This window comes from Equus przewalskii, chromosome 2, assembly GCF_037783145.1.
Source record: "Equus przewalskii isolate Varuska chromosome 2, EquPr2, whole genome shotgun sequence".
Lineage (NCBI taxonomy): Eukaryota > Metazoa > Chordata > Mammalia > Perissodactyla > Equidae > Equus > Equus przewalskii.
In genome coordinates, this window is record NC_091832.1 from 69,141,450 (window position 1) to 69,161,291 (window position 19,842).

Here is a 19,842-nt window from a genome sequence, read left to right on the forward strand (position 1 = left end):
TTTCCCATATAAGTAATTATTTTACAGAGATAGAAACTAGAAATTTATCTAACCATAATGAAAGTCACTTGTACCTTACAGAAGTATTATGTCACTATTAAATTTAATATTTTTCAGTTTCTTCAAACATGTACCTTCTTGATTACAAAGAGATGAAAATACCGAGGATGTGAAAATAGAGACATAGGTTTTTTTAATGTGATACAGTACGTGTGGCATAATTTGGTTGTGTTTAATAAAATTGTTCATTTAGTTTTGTCTACCTTATTGATAGATTTTGTTTTTTCCTTTGTTCTTCTTTTCTTCCCCCTAATTTTATCATTCCAAATATTTTCCAAAATGTTTACAAAATTTCCAAAATATCCAAGGACAAAGGACTGATCATGTTTTTCTTTCTTTTTCAGTAATCCTCCACACTTGATTGTCAAAATGCATAGATTCTGAACTATTTTTATGAAGTTCTCAATACATTTTCTCCTCCATCTCTGAATACCAATGCAACATGAGGTTACTCCTAGGACAAAATTGGGAGATAATTTCTGGTTTTTCTCCTTAATTTTGTGTTTACTTTAAGTCTGCTACAAATGGGGAACACTACCACTGCCTGATATTAAGTTTCATTCTGCATTTGTATTCTCCCTACAGCAACCACCAGGTTTAAACTTTATATGATCATACAAGAACTCATTTATTGTAGCAGAGACGGCAAAACTAGAATACAGACACAAACTGTAGACCCCAAGGTTCATTTTGTGGCTTCCTTCTTGGCTTTAAAGGGGAGTTTTGTAATGGTGTGCAAATAGTTTCAACTTCCTCCTCGATGAGGGAAAAAAATCAGCTAAATTGGAAGTGTGTGTATCATCAAATTTATTCAAAATTGAAACAATGTGGTTGGATTGCTAACAAATAGTTAATATTTGAAGTCTTGGCACGCGCGCACACACACACACACACACGCACACACACGGTTGGAAGAGGGATAACTCTAAACAGAAAAGTTTCCTATCTTGTTTCTAATCTTCTATTTTAAACGCCAAGCACTGTGGAGGAATAAAACTGGCCTACTTTAATATAAAACACAGAGTCCTTTAGAAGCAGAAAATGTAATAAAGATAGATTTTCTAAAATCAAATCTTAGGCTCTGATGAAGTAAAACGCTGGTCTTTGGCTAGGTTGCTAGCAGAATCCATACTTGAATTACCAATCAAGAGCACTTGGAAAATATTTGGTTGTTTTACATCATGCTATTTTATGTAAATATGTTGCAACTTTTTTCAAAGAATGATGAAATAAAAGCTACCTAACACAATTATATAAATGTTTTATTTCTGATGGTAAGTATCAATTTACCAGTTATCAATTTAAAATTAATCAAGCTCCCTTGAAAAGTGGGACTGTGGGAGACACAAAGAAGAATTCTAAGATTTCTTGTGATCTGTTAGGAGTCTTAGTTGTTATTCTGCAAAGTTAAATTGACACAACTGTTGTGAAGTTTGCTTATTAAAGACTTTGTTGTACAGTGCTGCAGACGGAAGAATCTTGAAGAAAGGCAGATGCACAGTCAAGGGACCGGATGTCTACAAGTCTCCAGAGAAAGATATCATCAGTGCACTTTTGTCAGCACATTTAAGACATTACTGACTACTTAAACTAATTCCATGAGCACCACAGAAAGACCGATTACAATAATATTTATACCTTATAAAGTGCTGAAGATACAAAGCTTGTCAATTACACTGATATTATTAAATGGCTCTTTAGGAAGAGAAGTTAGAATCAAAAGCAGTAAAATAAAACAGGTTTCCAGGCTCCAGCCAAAAGAAGCTTGGACAAGCCTAATAAAGTCTTTAGGGAGACCGCAGTTTTCTTCTCAGAAATAAGACTAAGGGAGAGAAGATCAGGGATCAGTAAACTAAACCCCTGGGCCAAGTCCAGCCTGAAGCCAGTTTTTGTAAAGAAAATTTTGTTGGAACCCTTCCTTTACATATTGTCTATGATTATTTTTGTGATAAAATGGTAGAATTTAGTATTTGAAATAAACTGTACATCCTGCAAAGCCAAAAATATTTACTGTATGTCCTTTCCAGAAAAAATTGCCAACTCCTGGAATCATTGATCTTTAAGGTTTTGTTCAGCTCTGAATTGCATCATGCTAAAGGGAAAAATTGCATCTTTTCCTACACCTAGAAGCCATTCATGTTTGGAAGTCAGAAAGCCTGGGTTCAAATTCTAACTTCTCAGTTTGCTGGTTTACTCAAACTTTGAGTCTGAATAAATTTTCTTACTGTAAAAGAGAGGTCATCATATCCGCCAGATCTCAATAGAATTACATCAGAAGTACTGAACTGGATAATGTGTAGAAAAACACTCAGCTAATCTAAAAGCATTGTTAAGATTCTCATGTATTACTATTTCCATGGTGCATACTCTCACAGTATAAATCCTGAGAACAATTATGAAATAAACGAAGTATTAATCCAATTTGCTTAATCCAACTATGCTGGGATACATAAAAACATCAGCTTAATTTTAAAGTTACAGAGGAAAATCAACATGTTAAAATAAGGGATTCTTACACCTTTCAGAATGGCTATTACCAAAAGACAACAAATAAAAAGTATTTGTGGGGAGGTGGAAAAAGGGAACCCTTGTGCACTGTCGATGGGAAAGTAAATTGGTGCAGTCACTATGGAACACAGTATGGAGGCTCCTCAAAAAATGAAAAATAGAACTACCACAGGATCAAGCAATTCCATTACTGGGCATCTATCCAAAAAAAATGGAAACACTAATTGGAAAAGATATACGCACCCCTATGTTCACTGCAGCCTTATTTACAAAAGCCAAGATATAGAAACAACCTAAGTATCCGTCCATCAATGGACGAATGGATAAAGAAGATGTGGTGCATATATACAATGGAATACTACTTAGCCACAACAAAGAATGAAATCTTGCCATTTGCGACAACATGGATGGACCCAGAGGGTACCATGCTAAGTGATATAAGCCAGACAGAGAAAGATAAATACCACTTGATTTTACTTATATGTGGAATCTAAAAAACAAAACAAATGAACAGGCAAAACCCAGATTCATAGACACAGAAAACAAATTGGTGATTGCCAGAGAAGATGGGGAGGTTAGGAGAGAGGCGAAACGGGTGAAGGGGATTAAGAAGTACACATTTCCACTTATAAAATAAATAAGTCATGGGCATGTAATGTACAGTGTGGGGAATATAGTCAATAATATTATATTAACTTTGTAATGTGACAGACACTAAATAGATTTACTGTGGTGACCATTTTGCAATGTACAGAGATGACGGATCACTATGCTGTACATCTGAAACTAATATAGCACTGTATGTTAATTATATCTCAACAAAAAAAATCTAAAGAACAGACAGAACTTAGGGCCTTGGTTCAAGTCCTTGCCTTACAACAGACTGGTTGAATGACTCCGGCAGATCCCTACTTCTATCAGGGATTAACCACATGACACGTGAAAAACGAGTTGGATCACGCTATGAAAACAATTTTTCCGCTTAAACTTATATGATAACATCTGGATTTTGAAATTTTGATTTGTCACGCCAACTACTCACAGGAACATTTTTTATACCTCCCTTTCCTTAATCCCCACTCCACTCCCACATCTAATCATTTGCCACCTTCCATAGGTCACACTCTGCAGTGCCCCTAAAAACGCTCTTCTTCCTTCCTCATTCTCAGTGCTCTTCACATTTCTCTGAATTAACTGCACTCACTTCACAAGATGTGCCATGGTTTTCAGTTTTGTTCTTCACCAGCTCATCCTACACTCTACATCCACTTTAATCCCAGGAAAGTTGGGCTCCCATGATGGCATTGGTGCCTTCACACCCAATTCAATATAAACTTCCAAGCATGGGCATCAAAGACTCTAGGATCATAACCCACGTTTGTTGCCTCTTCTTTCACTATCTCAAACACAGAATTTTCATCCCTCCCACCCCTGAGTTCTTGCTGTTGTGCCCTGACAAGCACCCCAATTTCAGCATTCTTTCATTTAAAGTGTACATGATTCTACCTGGGATTCTGGTTTCCTCTTCCTTAATTCTTGAAACTCTTCATATCTCTCAAAATTTATACCAAATGCTATCTTGTCTTCGTTCATTTCCAGATTTCCCAATTAGATGTGGGCTCTCTTATCTCTGCAAATCCACAACAAGTTGTATCGTGCCTTCTTCAGTGATTTTTCAGAGTTTAGCTATATCACTGGGCTTTGCCCTTGCTATAAGTTTATAAGATTCCTGATAGCGAAGATTTCTTTCACACAGCAGAAGATACATCTATTTTAATGGAATCAAAGATTTATCTACATAGTAATCGCTAAATTTAAGCAGTGCCTTTGGCAATATAAATATTATATTGTGAATTGACTCCACATGTGTAAACCATTAGATGAGCGGTTAAAAAGAAATTTTTGCAAAATGAAAGTAGTCAGATGCTAGCTTTTAAATAGGTTATATAGGAAAAGAAAAAATATTAACTCTATTTAAGTTAATTGCCCTTGTTAAAGGGTCAATCAGTTCTAAAGGATGGAAGAATCGATATGGTATGCTTCTATCAGCTCAACACAGTCGCATTCTCAGCTGCACATTCTAGACTGTTATCAGCACGCTCAGGGCAACATCAAGAACAGCCGCAGATTGGACAGGAAGCTGTCTTTACCTTGAGAGGCTCAATTCTAGGAAGACATACATGAGGACCGACAATCAATTTTTATATTGTGGTAAAATATACATAACATAAAATTTGCCATTCTAACGATTCTAAGCGTACAGTTCTGTGGCGTTAAGGGTATTCACATTGATAACGTTCCAACAACAATCTTATTTTTTTAAAGAATTTTTACTGCGTAAAATAATATGTGCTTATTGTTGAAAATAAAAGGAAGACGAACAAATAAAACCTATTCGTAAACCCACCAGGAAGAAATAAGCATTGTTTTGGTATATATTCTTGTATAATTTTATTTCTAACATATGTAATTTAAAAATTAGATCTTTTCATGCCTATGATTTTTAACCTGCTTATTAAATTTCTAAATATACTGAAAACACAGTCCTCTAGTTCCAAGTCTTTTAAAAAAATTATTGTCTGTAACAAGGGTGCCCATGATATTTTTAGATAATAACTCATGTGATTATCTTCAGAGAGCTAAATTAGGGAGTTTTCTCATTTCATACTATTTTATTCCTTCTTAACAAACACAATTTGATAAAGAAATTATCAAATAAGGCTTTCATTTTTACACTGATGATTCTGGATGTTTGTGTAATATAGACAATTCAATTCTTAAAAAAAATCAATCAATCAATGTTTTCTTTTGGTTTCAAAATTTGTTTTGTTTCCAATTTTTCATTATTATAAATAACTATCTTTGCACATACTCAGATAACTCCTCTAGGATAAATTTCTCTAGGATAAATGTACAGGTACATTTTTCAAAAAGTAGTACAGATTGCCAAAGTTCTTCAGAAAGGCTATTTCAATTTTTAGTTCCAGGAGCTGTGTACCCTCATGATTATTTGATATTATTATGCTATTCCTTCTTTGTCAGTTTGCTAGGTGAAATACAACACATCATTGTTGGTTCAAGTAGCATTTATTTGATAAAGAGCGAGAGTAAACAATTTCATATATTTATTAAATATCTATTTGCATTGATACTTCAGTCAATATTCTGCTTCCTTAGCATTTGCTAATGTGGTGTTAATCTTTACTTATTAATTTATAACAACTCTTCATATACACATAATACCAATGTTTGCTCATCGGTTTGTGCTACAATATTTTTCATTTTGATTTTTATTTGTGATTTTGTATTTTTATTAAAAAGATTTATATTATGCAAAAAATTCTAATAAATTATTTTACATTTTCTTATTTTCAAATTATGTACCTAAAACATCTTTTCCAAAATAAAAAACAAATCACTTACGTTCTCGTCAGAAGAATATGCAGTATGAAGTAAAAGTTTAATTTTTTCCAAATACTTAAAAATGGTTCCATTATTATTCATTAAAAAAAATCCTTCCCCATTTATTTGAAAAATCATCTTTATAAATAAGTATACGACAAAAGTCTTCCATGTTCTCAGGCATAATTCTGGCCAATTTTAGTTTGTTCCATTGATTCAGAAGCCTATTTTGACATAACCACAGAATTTGAATTACTAAAGCTTCATAATGTTTTTCTGCTACCTTACAGTGCAAGCCACCCCTCTTCACTAACTCCTTTGAAATTTGCCTTGGTTATTCCAACCATTTTATATTAGAAGTAAATTGCAGAAAAAAATTGATCTGGGTACAAAACAAAAAATCTGTGGGAAATATATTTGGAATTACATTTAATATGGGAAACACTGACAATATTTATAACACATCCTGAAACATGATAGGTATCCTTTAACCTGCTACATGATATGTCATTCTATTTTAGTCCCACAAAGTCTTCGGTTTTCTAAAATCTATTATATTTTAATATATCTGTTTTTATTTGATCACCTCTAGTCCCGTTTTTTAGTTGATTCTTTGGAATTTTTAAGAAGAGAAAATATATCCTCTGCTACTAAAGAAAAATATAATGATTAGCTCTGCAAAATGGAATCTGTGTGATGTTAGGTATATTATTCAATTCTTTCTTAAATTCAATTTCTTCACTTGTAAAACAGAGATAAATATACTACTAAACTCAACAGGGTGTGAGAAATTAAGCCCAGTACCTGGTAGAGTGTAAGCACTCAATAAATATTAGTTTCGTCTAAATTTGGATTGAAAAAAATCCTTCTAGTTTCACCAGATTATCACTACACATATATATTGAATTCTAGTGTTACCAGCATATGGAAATTTTTAGTTATTTTTTCCATTTTGATACTATTATTTGACAAATTAGCAGATTTTATAACATTGAACTACACTCAAATTACTGAATCAAAATACTTGCAAAGTTTATAAGTTATACAGCTTGATTTGATTTGATTATATTTATATATAACAGTCATATGTTTGAGTATGTAAAGCACTTTATAATTTTTTCATGTGTGTTGTATGAGCTGTGCCTGTCAGATTTTGACAAGTTTTTTAAAATAAATGAAGAGGCTACACATTGTTTTACAATGCACTTAAAATACGTTTGATTGCATGGGGAGTATCTGAGCTTTTACAATTTGAAAAAACTGCCTTGAGAAATCATCTCAAATAGCGTCACTTTGAAATAACTTTTTTTGTCAACTTATTTTATATGACTATTGACTTATTAAATTTTTAGTGCTCAATGGAATCATTTTTGATAACTTTAATTTCTAGGATTTCACATTAAGAAATACTTCAAATGAAAGTTTTTCTGCAAGTGTTGATTTTTAATAAAGTTGAATATATAGCCGATTATATCCAGTAAAACTATAGTATCATGAATTCAAGAAAAAAAATTCACATTTCAAACAGACAAAATATCACCAAAAAATGCCAATTTGAAAAAATAATTTAAAGTGTAAACTATAGGCAAGACAAAATAAGCCTTGATGGAAGTCTGAGATGCGAGAAAGAATACTGAATAAAAATATTTGGTAAATCTTCAACAAATGCTGTTGGGGAAAATGGATCTCCATGTGCAAGAGAATGAAGTTAGACCCTTATCTTAAGCATACACAACAATTAACCCAACAATGAATTAAATAAGACTCCAAACTATAAAACTCCTAGAGAAAAACATAGGGGAAAAGCTTCAAGATACTGGATCTGGCAATGATTTCTTGGATATGGCACCAAAAGCACAGAAAACAAAAGCAAAAGTATCTAAGTGGTACCACATCAAACTGAAAAGGTTTTACAAGGCAAAGGAAACAATCAACAGAGTGAAATGGCAACTACAGAAAAGAAGAAAATATTTGCAAATCATATATTTCATAAGGAGTTAGTATTCAAAATACATAAGGAACTCCTACAAGTCAATAACAAAAAACCAAATAATCCAATTTAAAAATGGGCAAAGAACTCGAATAGACATTTCCCCAAAGAAGGTATACAAATGGACAATAGGTATATGAAAACATGCTCAACATCACTAATTATCAGAGACATGCAAGCGAAAACCATAATGAGATATCACCTCATACCCATTAAGATGGTGACTATCAAAAACTCAGAAAATAACACATGTTGGAGAAGGTGTGGAGAAATTAGAACTGTTTGCATTATTGGAGGGACCGTAAAATGCTGCAGTATGGAAGTTCCTCAAAAAATTAACAATAGAACAAATAATTCAACAATCCTGCTTCCAGGTACGTAGCCACAAGAACTGAAAGCAATGTGTTGAAGAGATATTTGCATACCCATATTCGTAGCAGCACTATTCAACATAGCCAAAAGGTGGAAGTAACTCAATGTCCATCCATAGATGAATGGATAAACAAAAGATGGTACATACATACAATGGAATATAATTCAGCCTTAAAAAGCAGGAAATTCTATCACTTGCTGCAACATGGTAAACCTTGAGGCCACTATGCACAGTGAAATAAGGCAGTCACAAAAGAACAAAGACCATATGATTCCACTTATATGACGTATCTACAGTAGTCAAATTCATAGAAACAGAAAGTAGAATGGTGGTTGCCAGGGGCTGAGAGGAGGGGGAAAATGGAGAGCTGTTGCTTAATGGATGTAGAGTTTTGGTTTTTCAAGATGAAAAATTTCTAGAGATTTTCACAACAGTGTGAATGTACTCAACACTACTGAACTGTACATTTAAAATGGTTAAGACAGTAAATTTTATGTGACGTGTTTTGATCTCAATAAAAAATATCTGGTAAATATCTGCATATAGTTAAATAAATGTTAAGTGCCAAAAACAATAATACTAACTCTTTGTGTCAGGAAGCTTGAACAAAAATACAAAACAATAGCATATAGGATGAAGATAACGTGGGCCAGCCGGGTGGCGTAGTGGTCAAGTTTGTGCACTCTCCATCAGGGTCCCAGGGTTCACAGGTTTGGATCCCGGGCGCAGACCTACACACTGCTCATCAAGCCATGCTGTGGTGCTATCCCACATACAAAACAGAGGAAGATTGGCAGAGATGTTAGCTCAATAACAATCTTCCTCAAGCAAAAAGAGGAAGATTGGCGGCTGGCCCAGTGGCACAGTGGTTAAGTTCATGCTCCCCACTTCAGGGGCCAGGGATTTGCTGGCTCGGATCCTGGGCTTGGACTTATGCACTGCTTGTCAAGCCATGCTGTGGCAGGCATTCCACATATAAAGTAGAGGAACATGGGCATGGATGTTAGCTCAGGAGCAGTCTTCCTCAGTAAAAAGAGGAAGATTGGCAGCGGATGTTAGCTCGGGGCTAATCTTCCTCAAAAAAAAAAAAAGAAGAGGAAGATTGGCAATGGATGTTATAGCTCAGGGCCAATCTTCCTCACCAAAAGAAAAAAGATGAAGATAATATGAATTCAAATCTTTTTTTAGGATCTTTTCAAGGTTTAGGAGGAGGATAAAGATACTAATTAAATATGACTATTAAGAAAGCAGGCTGGTAAAGTAGCTAGCCTGGTGGTGTAGTGGTTAAGTTTGCATGCTCTGCTTCAGCAGCCCAAAGTTTTCCAGTTTGGATCCCAGGTACAGACCTACACACCACTTATCAAGTCATGCTGTGGCAGACATTCCACATTCAAAACAGAGGAAGATAGGCACGAATGTTAGCTAACGAATGTTAACTCAGAGCCAATCTTCCTCAAAAAAAAAAAAAAAGAAAGAAAGTAGGCTGGTAGAAAAAGATTACCAAATAATAGACTACACATTTAAAACTTTCACACCAGTAGAGAGATGGAAAATAAGAAGGCAAAAAGTAGAACAAAGTGGGATATAGAGACTGCAAATAAGAAGTAAAAATACATCAGTAATCACAATAAATGTAAATGCAATAAGCACTCTAGTTAAAGACAAAATTTGCCATCATGGATTGAACAAAAAAGACAAAGTATTTGTTGTTTAAAATGGACATGCCTGAGACAGAAAATTACAGAATCATTGAATGTCTAAAGCAAGACGAAGACATACCAGGCAAAAATATTAAGCAAAAGAAAATGTAGCTTTATTGATATTAGAAGAAATAGAGTGTTAACCTAAACCATGACTAGAGATGAGGAGATTCATTCTATGATAATATAGCGTAAAAATATATTTTAAAAGTGTAAAGAGAAATTAACAAATCTACCAATAGTGACAAATATTAACAGGTTTTTTCTGACTATTTTATAGATGATGCATTTAAAAACAAAAATACAGAGAATATATAAACAGCACAATTAAAAAGACTAACGTCTATATAGAGAACTTTGCACCCAATCATTGGCCACTTCCAAGATCATATTGCCAGCCTCAAGCTATTTCAAAAATTGACATGATATAGCCTATAGTCTCTCACCAAAAAGTGACTCAAGGAGAAATTAATAATTAAAGGAAGATTGGAAAAACAACATATGTTTGCAAATAAGAAAACACATGTTACTAAAAAGCATGTGGGTTGAAAAGAAATAAAACCATAGAAGATAATTAGATAATTAGAATTGAAAAATCACAAAAATGCTATATGTCAAGCTGGTGAAATTCAGATTTAGCAGCTCTTAGAAGAAAATTTATAGTCTTAAATATTTGTAGTGGACAAGAAAAGATGCTTTAAATTAATGAGTTACGCTTCCAACTGAAAAAGCAGAAAGTAAGAGCAGGTTGAACTCAAATGCTAAAAAAGAAAAAATAATAAACACACGAGAAAGAAAGGTGAGTTAATATTGTTCTTGGCCACTTAATACAAATTATTTGCTCATCATACATAATATTAAGAAAAATAAGAGAAAAGATGATAGATTTCTTGATTTCTTCCTATTTGCAACATTTTAGAAAATACAGTTTTATTGGTAATCAAACATACAAGAAAAGTGAATTAACTTTGGATGCTAATAGTATGGGTAAAAGGATAAAAGATCAAGGATAGGATAAAGGCAACATTTTTTTTTCAGATACTATCTTGCTCTTAGGAGCTATTTTAATTTGATTAATCTCGTTTGAAAATTTTTCCTATTCTATAATATTTTCTTTTCAAAAATGTGCATAGTTTTAAACTTGCTCTGAAGTTTTATCATCTTTTATATTTTGTTCTTCAGTACCTCTTTAAGAATGATTTTCATAATATATTTTCAGAGACTTATTTGAAGAATCAAAACAAAAATTAATCAAAACCTATAATTACATTACAATATAGACTTATAATTCTTAAATTAAAAATAACTACATAAAGAATTATATATGCATTCACGTATTCCAAGTCAGTTGTAACTTTTTATGTATAAAATCTATTTAAGTTACACAAGTGTTTCACTCAGTTTTCATTGTGAGTACTGCAACACCCTGGACAGCTCCACCCCATAATTCTCTTAACAACATTCAATTATTAGCAATAGCAAACTTTCCTTAACTGCAATTGCATTCCTACCAAAAACTCAAAGTGTGTGTGAGTCATTCCAGGTGACTTAGTTAAAAGCAAATGACATAAGTCATTTAATAACTAGTAGAAAATAAAGATTAATATCAGTACTATCTTGGTCTGGGAAGACTTTTAAGGTTAGCCTTCAAGAAAGAATCCAGAAATTAACAGATTCATTCATTTCTTAATAATTTTACATTCTAAAACCAAACAAACTAAATATGAGAAAGACAATTTCATGTCTTCTTTTTCAATCCTTATATATTTAATTCTGGTTTCTTGCTTTACTGTGCTAAGACTTCACCAAAATGTTGAAAATGAAGTAGTGTGGGGTATATGTTTGGTTTTTTACCTATCTCAAAAGAAATACTTTCACAATTTCCCCAATAATAATGATATTTGCAGTAATTTTTTGATTCTCTTTCCAAGATTAAGAAAGAATTTTTCTATTCCTAGTTTGCTCAGCGTTTGTTGCTGTTAAATCATTAATAGATCTTTTCTTAATTTAATTGAGATTCTCATTTAATGGTGTTTGTATGTATGTACACACTGTATATACACACATACTTATATACACAAACATACATAAATAATATGTAATATATATATACACATATACACACATACTTACATACATATACACATATATATCTGCATTTGGTTTGGTAACTTTGGGGTGATTTTGCATCCATATTCAAGTGTGAGTCTTGGTTTAAATTTTCTTTTCTTAAAGCATTCTTGTTAAGATTACTATCAAGTTTTCGCAAGCCATATAAATAGGAGAGGATACCTTCTTTTTCATTCTCTGGAATTTTTTATATAAGATTATACTTATCTCTTATTTGGTTTTTGGGTAGAACTCACTGATTAAGCCATCTGACCCTGGATTTTCATCGTTAAGAAAAATCTAGTAATTCAATTAAATAGTAATTTGACTTCTTTGTGGTTATAGGATTATTCAAGCTTTTTGTTTCTTCTTGAGTAAGAACATAGTAAATAATATTTTGTAGTAATTTGCCCATTTCATTTACATTTTTTAAGTTATTAGCATAATGTTCAACATATTCTTTTATTCTCATTTTTGTGTCTAAAGAATCTATGGTTATAATAACCTTTTTATTCTAAATATTACATAATTGTGCTTTCTCTGTTACTTCTTTTTCTTGATCTCTTTTCACCCATTTCACTATTTTTCTAAGTTGTTTCAAAGTAACAACTTTGCTCATGCTTTGTATCATGTTATTTTCACGTTGTTAAAGTTATATTTCATTTATTACCTCCTCCTTCATGTACCTTTCCAATTATTTTACTGCACTTTTTCTAGTGTCTCTATACAGATGTCTACCTCATAAGTTTTGGGTTTCCTAATATGAGCATTTAAGTCTGAATTTCCTTCTAAGTACTGCTTTAGTTGCATCTTACAGGCTTGTTATTCAATATTTTTGTTATATTATAGTTGAAAATAATTTATAATTTTCATTGTAATTTCTTCTTGGCTGAATTGAATATTTGATGTATATTTCCTAATTTTAAAATGTGTGGGATTTTTCCAGTTGTCTTTCTGACACTGATTTTTAACTCAATTTCATTGTGTCTGAGAACATAATCTATATTACTTCAACTCTTTTAGAGCCTTTGCCATTTCTTTTAAAATTATACCAGTCAAAATATTCCCAGAATCTGAGCAATTACCATTATAAACTTTCTGAAATTTTTGAGTCTCTTATTTGAGAAATCAAACAAGAATAAAAATAAAGCAAATTATATGAGAAAGAAGATGAACCTTTGCACTTATATGATACTAAAAGAGAACTCTTGATGGTATAAACTACCTTCTCCCCTGGGGTCACAGACACTCTCCAGATGCAGTGTGTATAAGAAGGGTAGCCATTTGGAAATCCTGGGGAGGAAAGGTTGCCATTGGATTCTTGTAGGGTTTCTCCACATGCTGAAAAGAAAAAAAGATACACGCATTCGATTTTTTTAAGAAGATGGCATCCATATTTCCTGAAAAAGATAAGATCTCATTCTTTGATTTTTATGAAAGACATGGATATCATAAATAAAGCCTTGAGTCTTTTGGTGTTGGACAAGAGTATATATTTATATTTTACAAAGATTTTTTCTTCTAAGTAAATTTCTTTTTATGTCTCTCTTACCAGAATTTCAACATGTATAATGGCATCACTAGGGCTAACCATAAAACAACATTATGAGATAAATAATCAGGTATTCACAAAATTCCTCCTCATCGATACATTTCTAATTCATTCCCAAAAGCCAGTAGCCAATGAATAGGTTACCCTTCCTCAGATTCAGGCCAGTGAGTACTTAGTTGATGGGGCTCTGGGACCATTTGAAATATTCCATTAAAATATTTGGTGTAGATTGAGGCTAAGTTTAACCGTGAATATCACATGAAAGTTGAAACAAAAGAAATCTTAAATAATAACTAAAATATAATCAATAAGGGGTACCAAAATGTCATACGCAATGAAAATTTTTCTTAAAATAAGCCAAAAACAATTGAGAGAGAAAAACATCATGCAAGCTTCAAAATTTCCAACAAGATGTGGACATTTATTTACTCTCTCATTTCTGTTGATCATAAGTAGAAATTGCTGGAAAAGCAATTATATTTTCCTCTTACTAAGCGTGTCTAACTTCTTGGAAGTAATTATCAGTCATCTGAAATAGCAAATTATCAGCTGCACAGCCTCAAGATCTGTGTGATTGATGTCTCTAGGGCCACTTCAACAAAGGCACAGACAGAGTGTAATTAGTGCATTGGTTCAGCCAAGGTTAGTGGTCAGAATCATTCTATAATGGGTTTTCCTGTTGCTTTTGTAAGACGTGATATGCACCGCATGAACCTAGGCTGGTTTAAGTATCCTTAATTCAGAATAATTCCTCTGCTGCAGCCGGTCATCGTTATAAACTTCACTCAACAATTTGAAGGAACAGTTCCTTCCCTCTGAAGGAGATTAAGTCAAATTGAGATGTTATCATAATATGGAGCCATAGCTGCCAGCAGGTGAACTCTCATCTCATCAAATCCTCAAAAAATTACAAATGGTTCTGCATATCTTGAGTTAAATGAAGAAAGAAAGATGATGACTTTGAAAACAAAATAGAGCTGTAAAAACAGTCTGATACTATATAAATATTTATTTAGAAACAGATATGTTTGCACAACAAAATAAATTTAAAGTAGGAGTAAGCAATGTTTATTCTGATGAGTAGGCAGATAAAAGCAACTTTAGAACAAAATGAAAATGCTCAAGGTCAAAAATACATAATTCAGTACTTTCCAGGAAACATCTAGGGCGTTTGATAAATGTAACATTATAAGAACTCTTAGGAAAACAAAAATGTGTTAAGATTTTATTAATGCTAACAATGTGCTTCTAAATAGGATCAGTTTAGATGCAAAATAATCATTTGTGAGTTGACTGTGTTTCAATGAAAAAATCTATAATTCTCAGCAGTTTAAAAATAAACTCTGCAATGATGGAAAACTACAATAAACCACATAGAATGCTGGTACTGGATTTCCTAAAGTGGAACCAAAATAATTAAATATATTTAATCCACAGATGTACATAAACAATACTGTTCTGATAAGATAAAACAATCTATCTAAAATTAAAAAAAAAAACAGAACACAGCATATAATTCAAATATTAAATAAATCTATTCTATGGCACCTGTTTACAAAGCAAGACATACAAATAGCTATAGTCAAGGTGTGGCAGTCGTTTGTGCATTTTCCTCAGTAAGTGTGGTTGTCCCAGGCTACCTGAACCCTACTACGGGACATCCTTCATCACTTTTCGTGGCCAATTGTTGATTAAAGCTCAGAGAGAAAAAGTAAAGTTTATTACTAAAAGACCTAAAAGAAAATTGCAAGGAAAAAGTGGCACTACTAAGTTTAAATGCACAGTCTGTCCATTTACTCAGCAAGGTATGTGGATGAGAAAACACAAGTTTGAATCATGGCATTACCACCTATTAATTATGCCATACAACTAAGTCTCAAAGCTTCAGCCTCAGTTTCTTTCCTGTAAAGTGGCTATCTTACTAACACATACTTATCAAAGTTGCTTCGTAGGGGTCAAATGTTATTATGCCCTGCGTCCTCTTTCTTTAACCCTTAGATATTTTTCCACAGATAGAAAGAACGTTGTCTAAAGTGTCTCAATGTGTCCTTGAACTACAAAACTCAGTCATATTTAGGAGAAGAAAAATAAAGAAATATACAGAGGCAAATTATTATTATCACTATTGTAATCAAAATTACTGTAAAACAGAACACAATGCAGAAGTTAAACTACTACTTCTGTAGGAAGATGACATGATCTTATATGTATAAAACCATAAAGATTGCACCACACAAAAAAACTGTTAGAACTAATAAACAAATTCAGCAAAGTTGCAGGATACAAAATCAACACACAAAAATCATTTGGGTTTCTATACACCAACAACAAACAATTTCAAAAGGAAATTAAGTAAACAACCCCATTTATAATAGCAACAAAAAGAATAAAATACTTGAGAATAAACTTAACCAACGAGGCAAAAGATTTATATATTGAGAACTACAAAACATTGCTGAAAGAAATGAAAGAAGACACAAATCAACGAAAAGTCATCTCGTGTTCATTGATTGGAAGACTTAGTATTCTTAAAATACCCATGCTACTGAAAGCAATCTACAGATTCAACATAGTCCCTATCAAAATCCCAGTGGCATTTCCTGCAGAAATAGAAAAAACAAAATCCTAAAATTCATACAGAACCATAAAACCTGAATAGCCGAAACAATCTTAAGACAGAAGATGCTAGAGGCCTCACACTTCCTGACTTCAAAACATACTACAAAGCTACAGTAATCAAAATAGTTTGATACTGGCTTAAGAAAGGCATATAGACCAATGGAAGAGAAGAGAGAACCCCAAAATAATCTCACGCTTGTACAGTCAACTCATCTTCAACAAGGGTGCCCAGACTACACAATGTGGAAAAGACAGTCTCTTCAACAAATGGTGTTGGGGAAACTAGCAATAGATGCACACAAAAGAATGAAATTGGACCCTTATCTTATACCGTACACAAAAATCAACTCAAAATGAATTAAAGACTTAAAAATGTAAAACTTCTAGGAGAAAAAATATGTGAAAAGCTTCATGACAGTAGTCTTGGTGATGATTTCTTGGGTATGACACAAAAGCAAAGGCAATAAAAACAAAAATAGACAAGGGGGATGACATCAAACTAAAAAGCTTCTGCACAGCAAAGGAAGCAATCAAGGGAGTGAAAGGTGACTATCAGGAGGGAAGAAGATGTTTGCAAATCATATACCTCATAAAGAGTTAGTACCCAAAATACATAAATAACTCCTAAAAGTTAATAGCAGAAAACCAAATAACCCAATTTAAAAATGGGCAAAGGGGGACCAGCCCCGTGGCTGAGTGGTTAAGTTCGCGTGCTCCACTGCAGGTGGCCCAGTGTTTCATCGGTTCGAATCCTGGGTGCGGACATGGTACCATTCATCAAGCCATGCTGAGGCGGCGTCCCACATGCCACAACTAGAAGGACCCACAACTAAGAATATACAACTATGTACCAGGGGGTTTGGGGGAGGAAAAGGAAAAAAAATAAAATCTTATTAAAAAAATGGACAAAGGACTTGAATAGACATTTCTCCAAAGAAGACATACAAATGGCTAACAAGTATATGAAAAACTGCTCAGATCACTAATCATCAGGACAATGCAAATCAAAATGAAAATAAGATATCACCTCACACCTGTTAGGATAGTCACTAGCAAAAAAAGAAAAAAAAAAACAACAACAAAAACCACCCCAGGAAATAGCAAGTGTTAGCAATGATATGGAGAAATTGGAAGCTTTGTGCACCGCTGGTAGAAATGTAAAATGGTGCAGCCACTAAGGCAAACAGTGTGGAGTTTCCTCAAAAATTATAAATATAACTACTAAATGATCCAGCAATCCCACTTCTCATTATTTATTCAAAGTAACTGAAAACAGGATTTTTAAGAGATATTTGTACTCACGTGTTCATTGCAGCATTTTTCACAATAGCTAAGAGACAGAAACAACCTAAATGCCCAGAAGTGGATGAATGGATAAGTAAAATGTATACATACAATGGAATATTATTCAGCGTTAAAACAGAATAAAATCTGCCATATGCTACAACACAGATGACCTTTGAGGACATTATGCTAAGTGAAATAAGTTACAGAAGGACGAATAGCACATGATTCCACTTACAGGAGATTTCTAAAGCAGTCAAACTCATGGAAGTGGAAAGTAGAATGGTGGTTGCCAGGGGCTGGGGGAAGGGGGAAAAGAAGAGTCATTGTTCAGTGGTATTGAGTTCCAGTCATGCAAGATGAAAAAATTCCAGAAATCTGCTGTACAGCAATGTGCATATAGTTAACAATACTGTACTGTGCAATTAAAAATTTGTTAATCTCATTTTTGTTTTTTAACGAAATAAAAAATAATTAATAATAAAAAAGAAGTTAAGCTTCTAAATACTCTATCATATGATCCAGCTCACTTTTGAATCAGATAATTTGCATATATCTTCATTCTTCCAGAATATAAAATTGTTTTTAAATTGAATAAATGGTACTTGGACTGTGTGTTTTTGAGCAATTATTACAAACTCTTGTCCTTTTAATAACATGGCTATTAAATACCAAAGGTTGAGAACTTTCCTTTCTCCATATTTTATACGATCATATTTATAATTTTACTCATACTAAAGAAAACCTAGGTAGATATACAGAATAATTTGTATTAAATAAGTCTCTTCCCAAAAAGTCTTGACAAACTCTAGAGTGAGGAAAAAATAAAACTGTATCTAATCATCTTGTCCTACCTAGTTAACTTATTATTAATTAGATGGCTCCCTTAAACTTTTAAAAATGATAAATAAATCATAGGTTTAAAAAGATTTTAAGATAAGGAAATGTTAAAAGAAACCCTATGGCTCCTTTAAAATTTCAAATATAATATATAAAATAAAATTTTAAAATGATTTTAGGATAAGGAAATGTTACAAGTAATCCTAAGTCACTGAGTGATAAAGGAGAGATTAATTACTGAAATATTTTAAAATACCCTTCAGCCGTAACTACCTAACCATGTCCGAACGAACCATCCCTTAAGATGAAGCACAAGTACCAGCCCCTAGAAGCTTTCCTCATGCAGTGTGCAGCTCAGGTTAAGCACCCCTCAGAACTGCCTTAGCATCCTTTACTCACGGGACTTACTTCCTCATCAAGTGACACTGTCTGTTTGGTCTGCCGGAACCTGGGCTATTTATGTGTATGGTTTGTGATTCCTTCTCTGTGGCCATAACACCTGCTGCAGTGTCTTTCACGTATTAAAGCTGACTCATTCATTCACACACTCACTATTTGCTGAGCACCTAATTTAAACTGGATTTAGAATATCATGATGAAAAAGCCCAATGACAATCCTAAATCCTAAGTACTCTAGTATAGGAAAAGATGAGTGAACTGACAATTGTAGGAGTAAGACACAAAGCCCAGGATCAAATTTACCACCATGGGGTCCTGGGAGACCAGGGAGTTCTAAAGCAGGAGGTCACATAGGAGCTGAATACTGAATATGAGCTAGGATTTAGCCTGGAGGCAGTTAGGAGTGTTGTGGCTGGAGGAAGAGGCAGCAGGCAAGCATACCATGGTGCCAGGGGCTGAATGAAGCAGAGGTGAGAAACTAGGCTGTAGGCGAAATACCTAGAGAAGAGGCAGACAGGAGACAGGGGAAAATCCTGAAGGAGATATACTGAAAACAGAATAGCCCTTACCCTAAAAATAAACAAAGATTTGCACATTAAAAAGTCACTTGAACAGCAGTGTGGCCAGAGAACCAAAGAGCTATAAAGAATGGAGGCAAGAGGTTAACTAAGAGGCATTTTAGCAATCTGGACAAAAGACAAGGATCCCTGGAGTAGCAGATTCACTGCAAGAATGTGAGATACCACGAAGGAAGCAGGAATGAGGCAGACAGAGGAGTGAAATGAGAATGCCCTCCACAGCTCTGGCTTGGCCGACCTACCGGATGATCTATGTGTGGCACCATCCACTGAACTAGGTAATGTTTTCAGGGAGATGAATAAGTGAATCCATAAATAAAATGGGAAAAAAATGGCTAAACTATTATTTTTTGCACTTTGGCAATATGCAAAATTATTTAAAATTTAGCCAAGAATTATATACACACAAGCACATATAGTACAGATAT

The 19,842-nt window shown here is 33.4% G+C and overlaps 1 protein-coding gene across 10 annotated transcripts in view; it reads right to left on the reverse strand.

Moving 5' to 3' along the window:
* Positions 1-19,842, reverse strand: part of TLL1 (tolloid like 1) — a 192,952-nt gene that overhangs the window by 57,879 nt on the left and 115,231 nt on the right. For all 10 annotated transcript variants that reach the window (XM_008538033.2, XM_070608244.1, XM_070608242.1 and 7 more), the window contains one exon: positions 13,368-13,483. In XM_008538033.2, the coding sequence (XP_008536255.2) occupies positions 13,368-13,483 (116 nt within the window). The remainder of the gene's footprint in view (positions 1-13,367; positions 13,484-19,842) is intronic.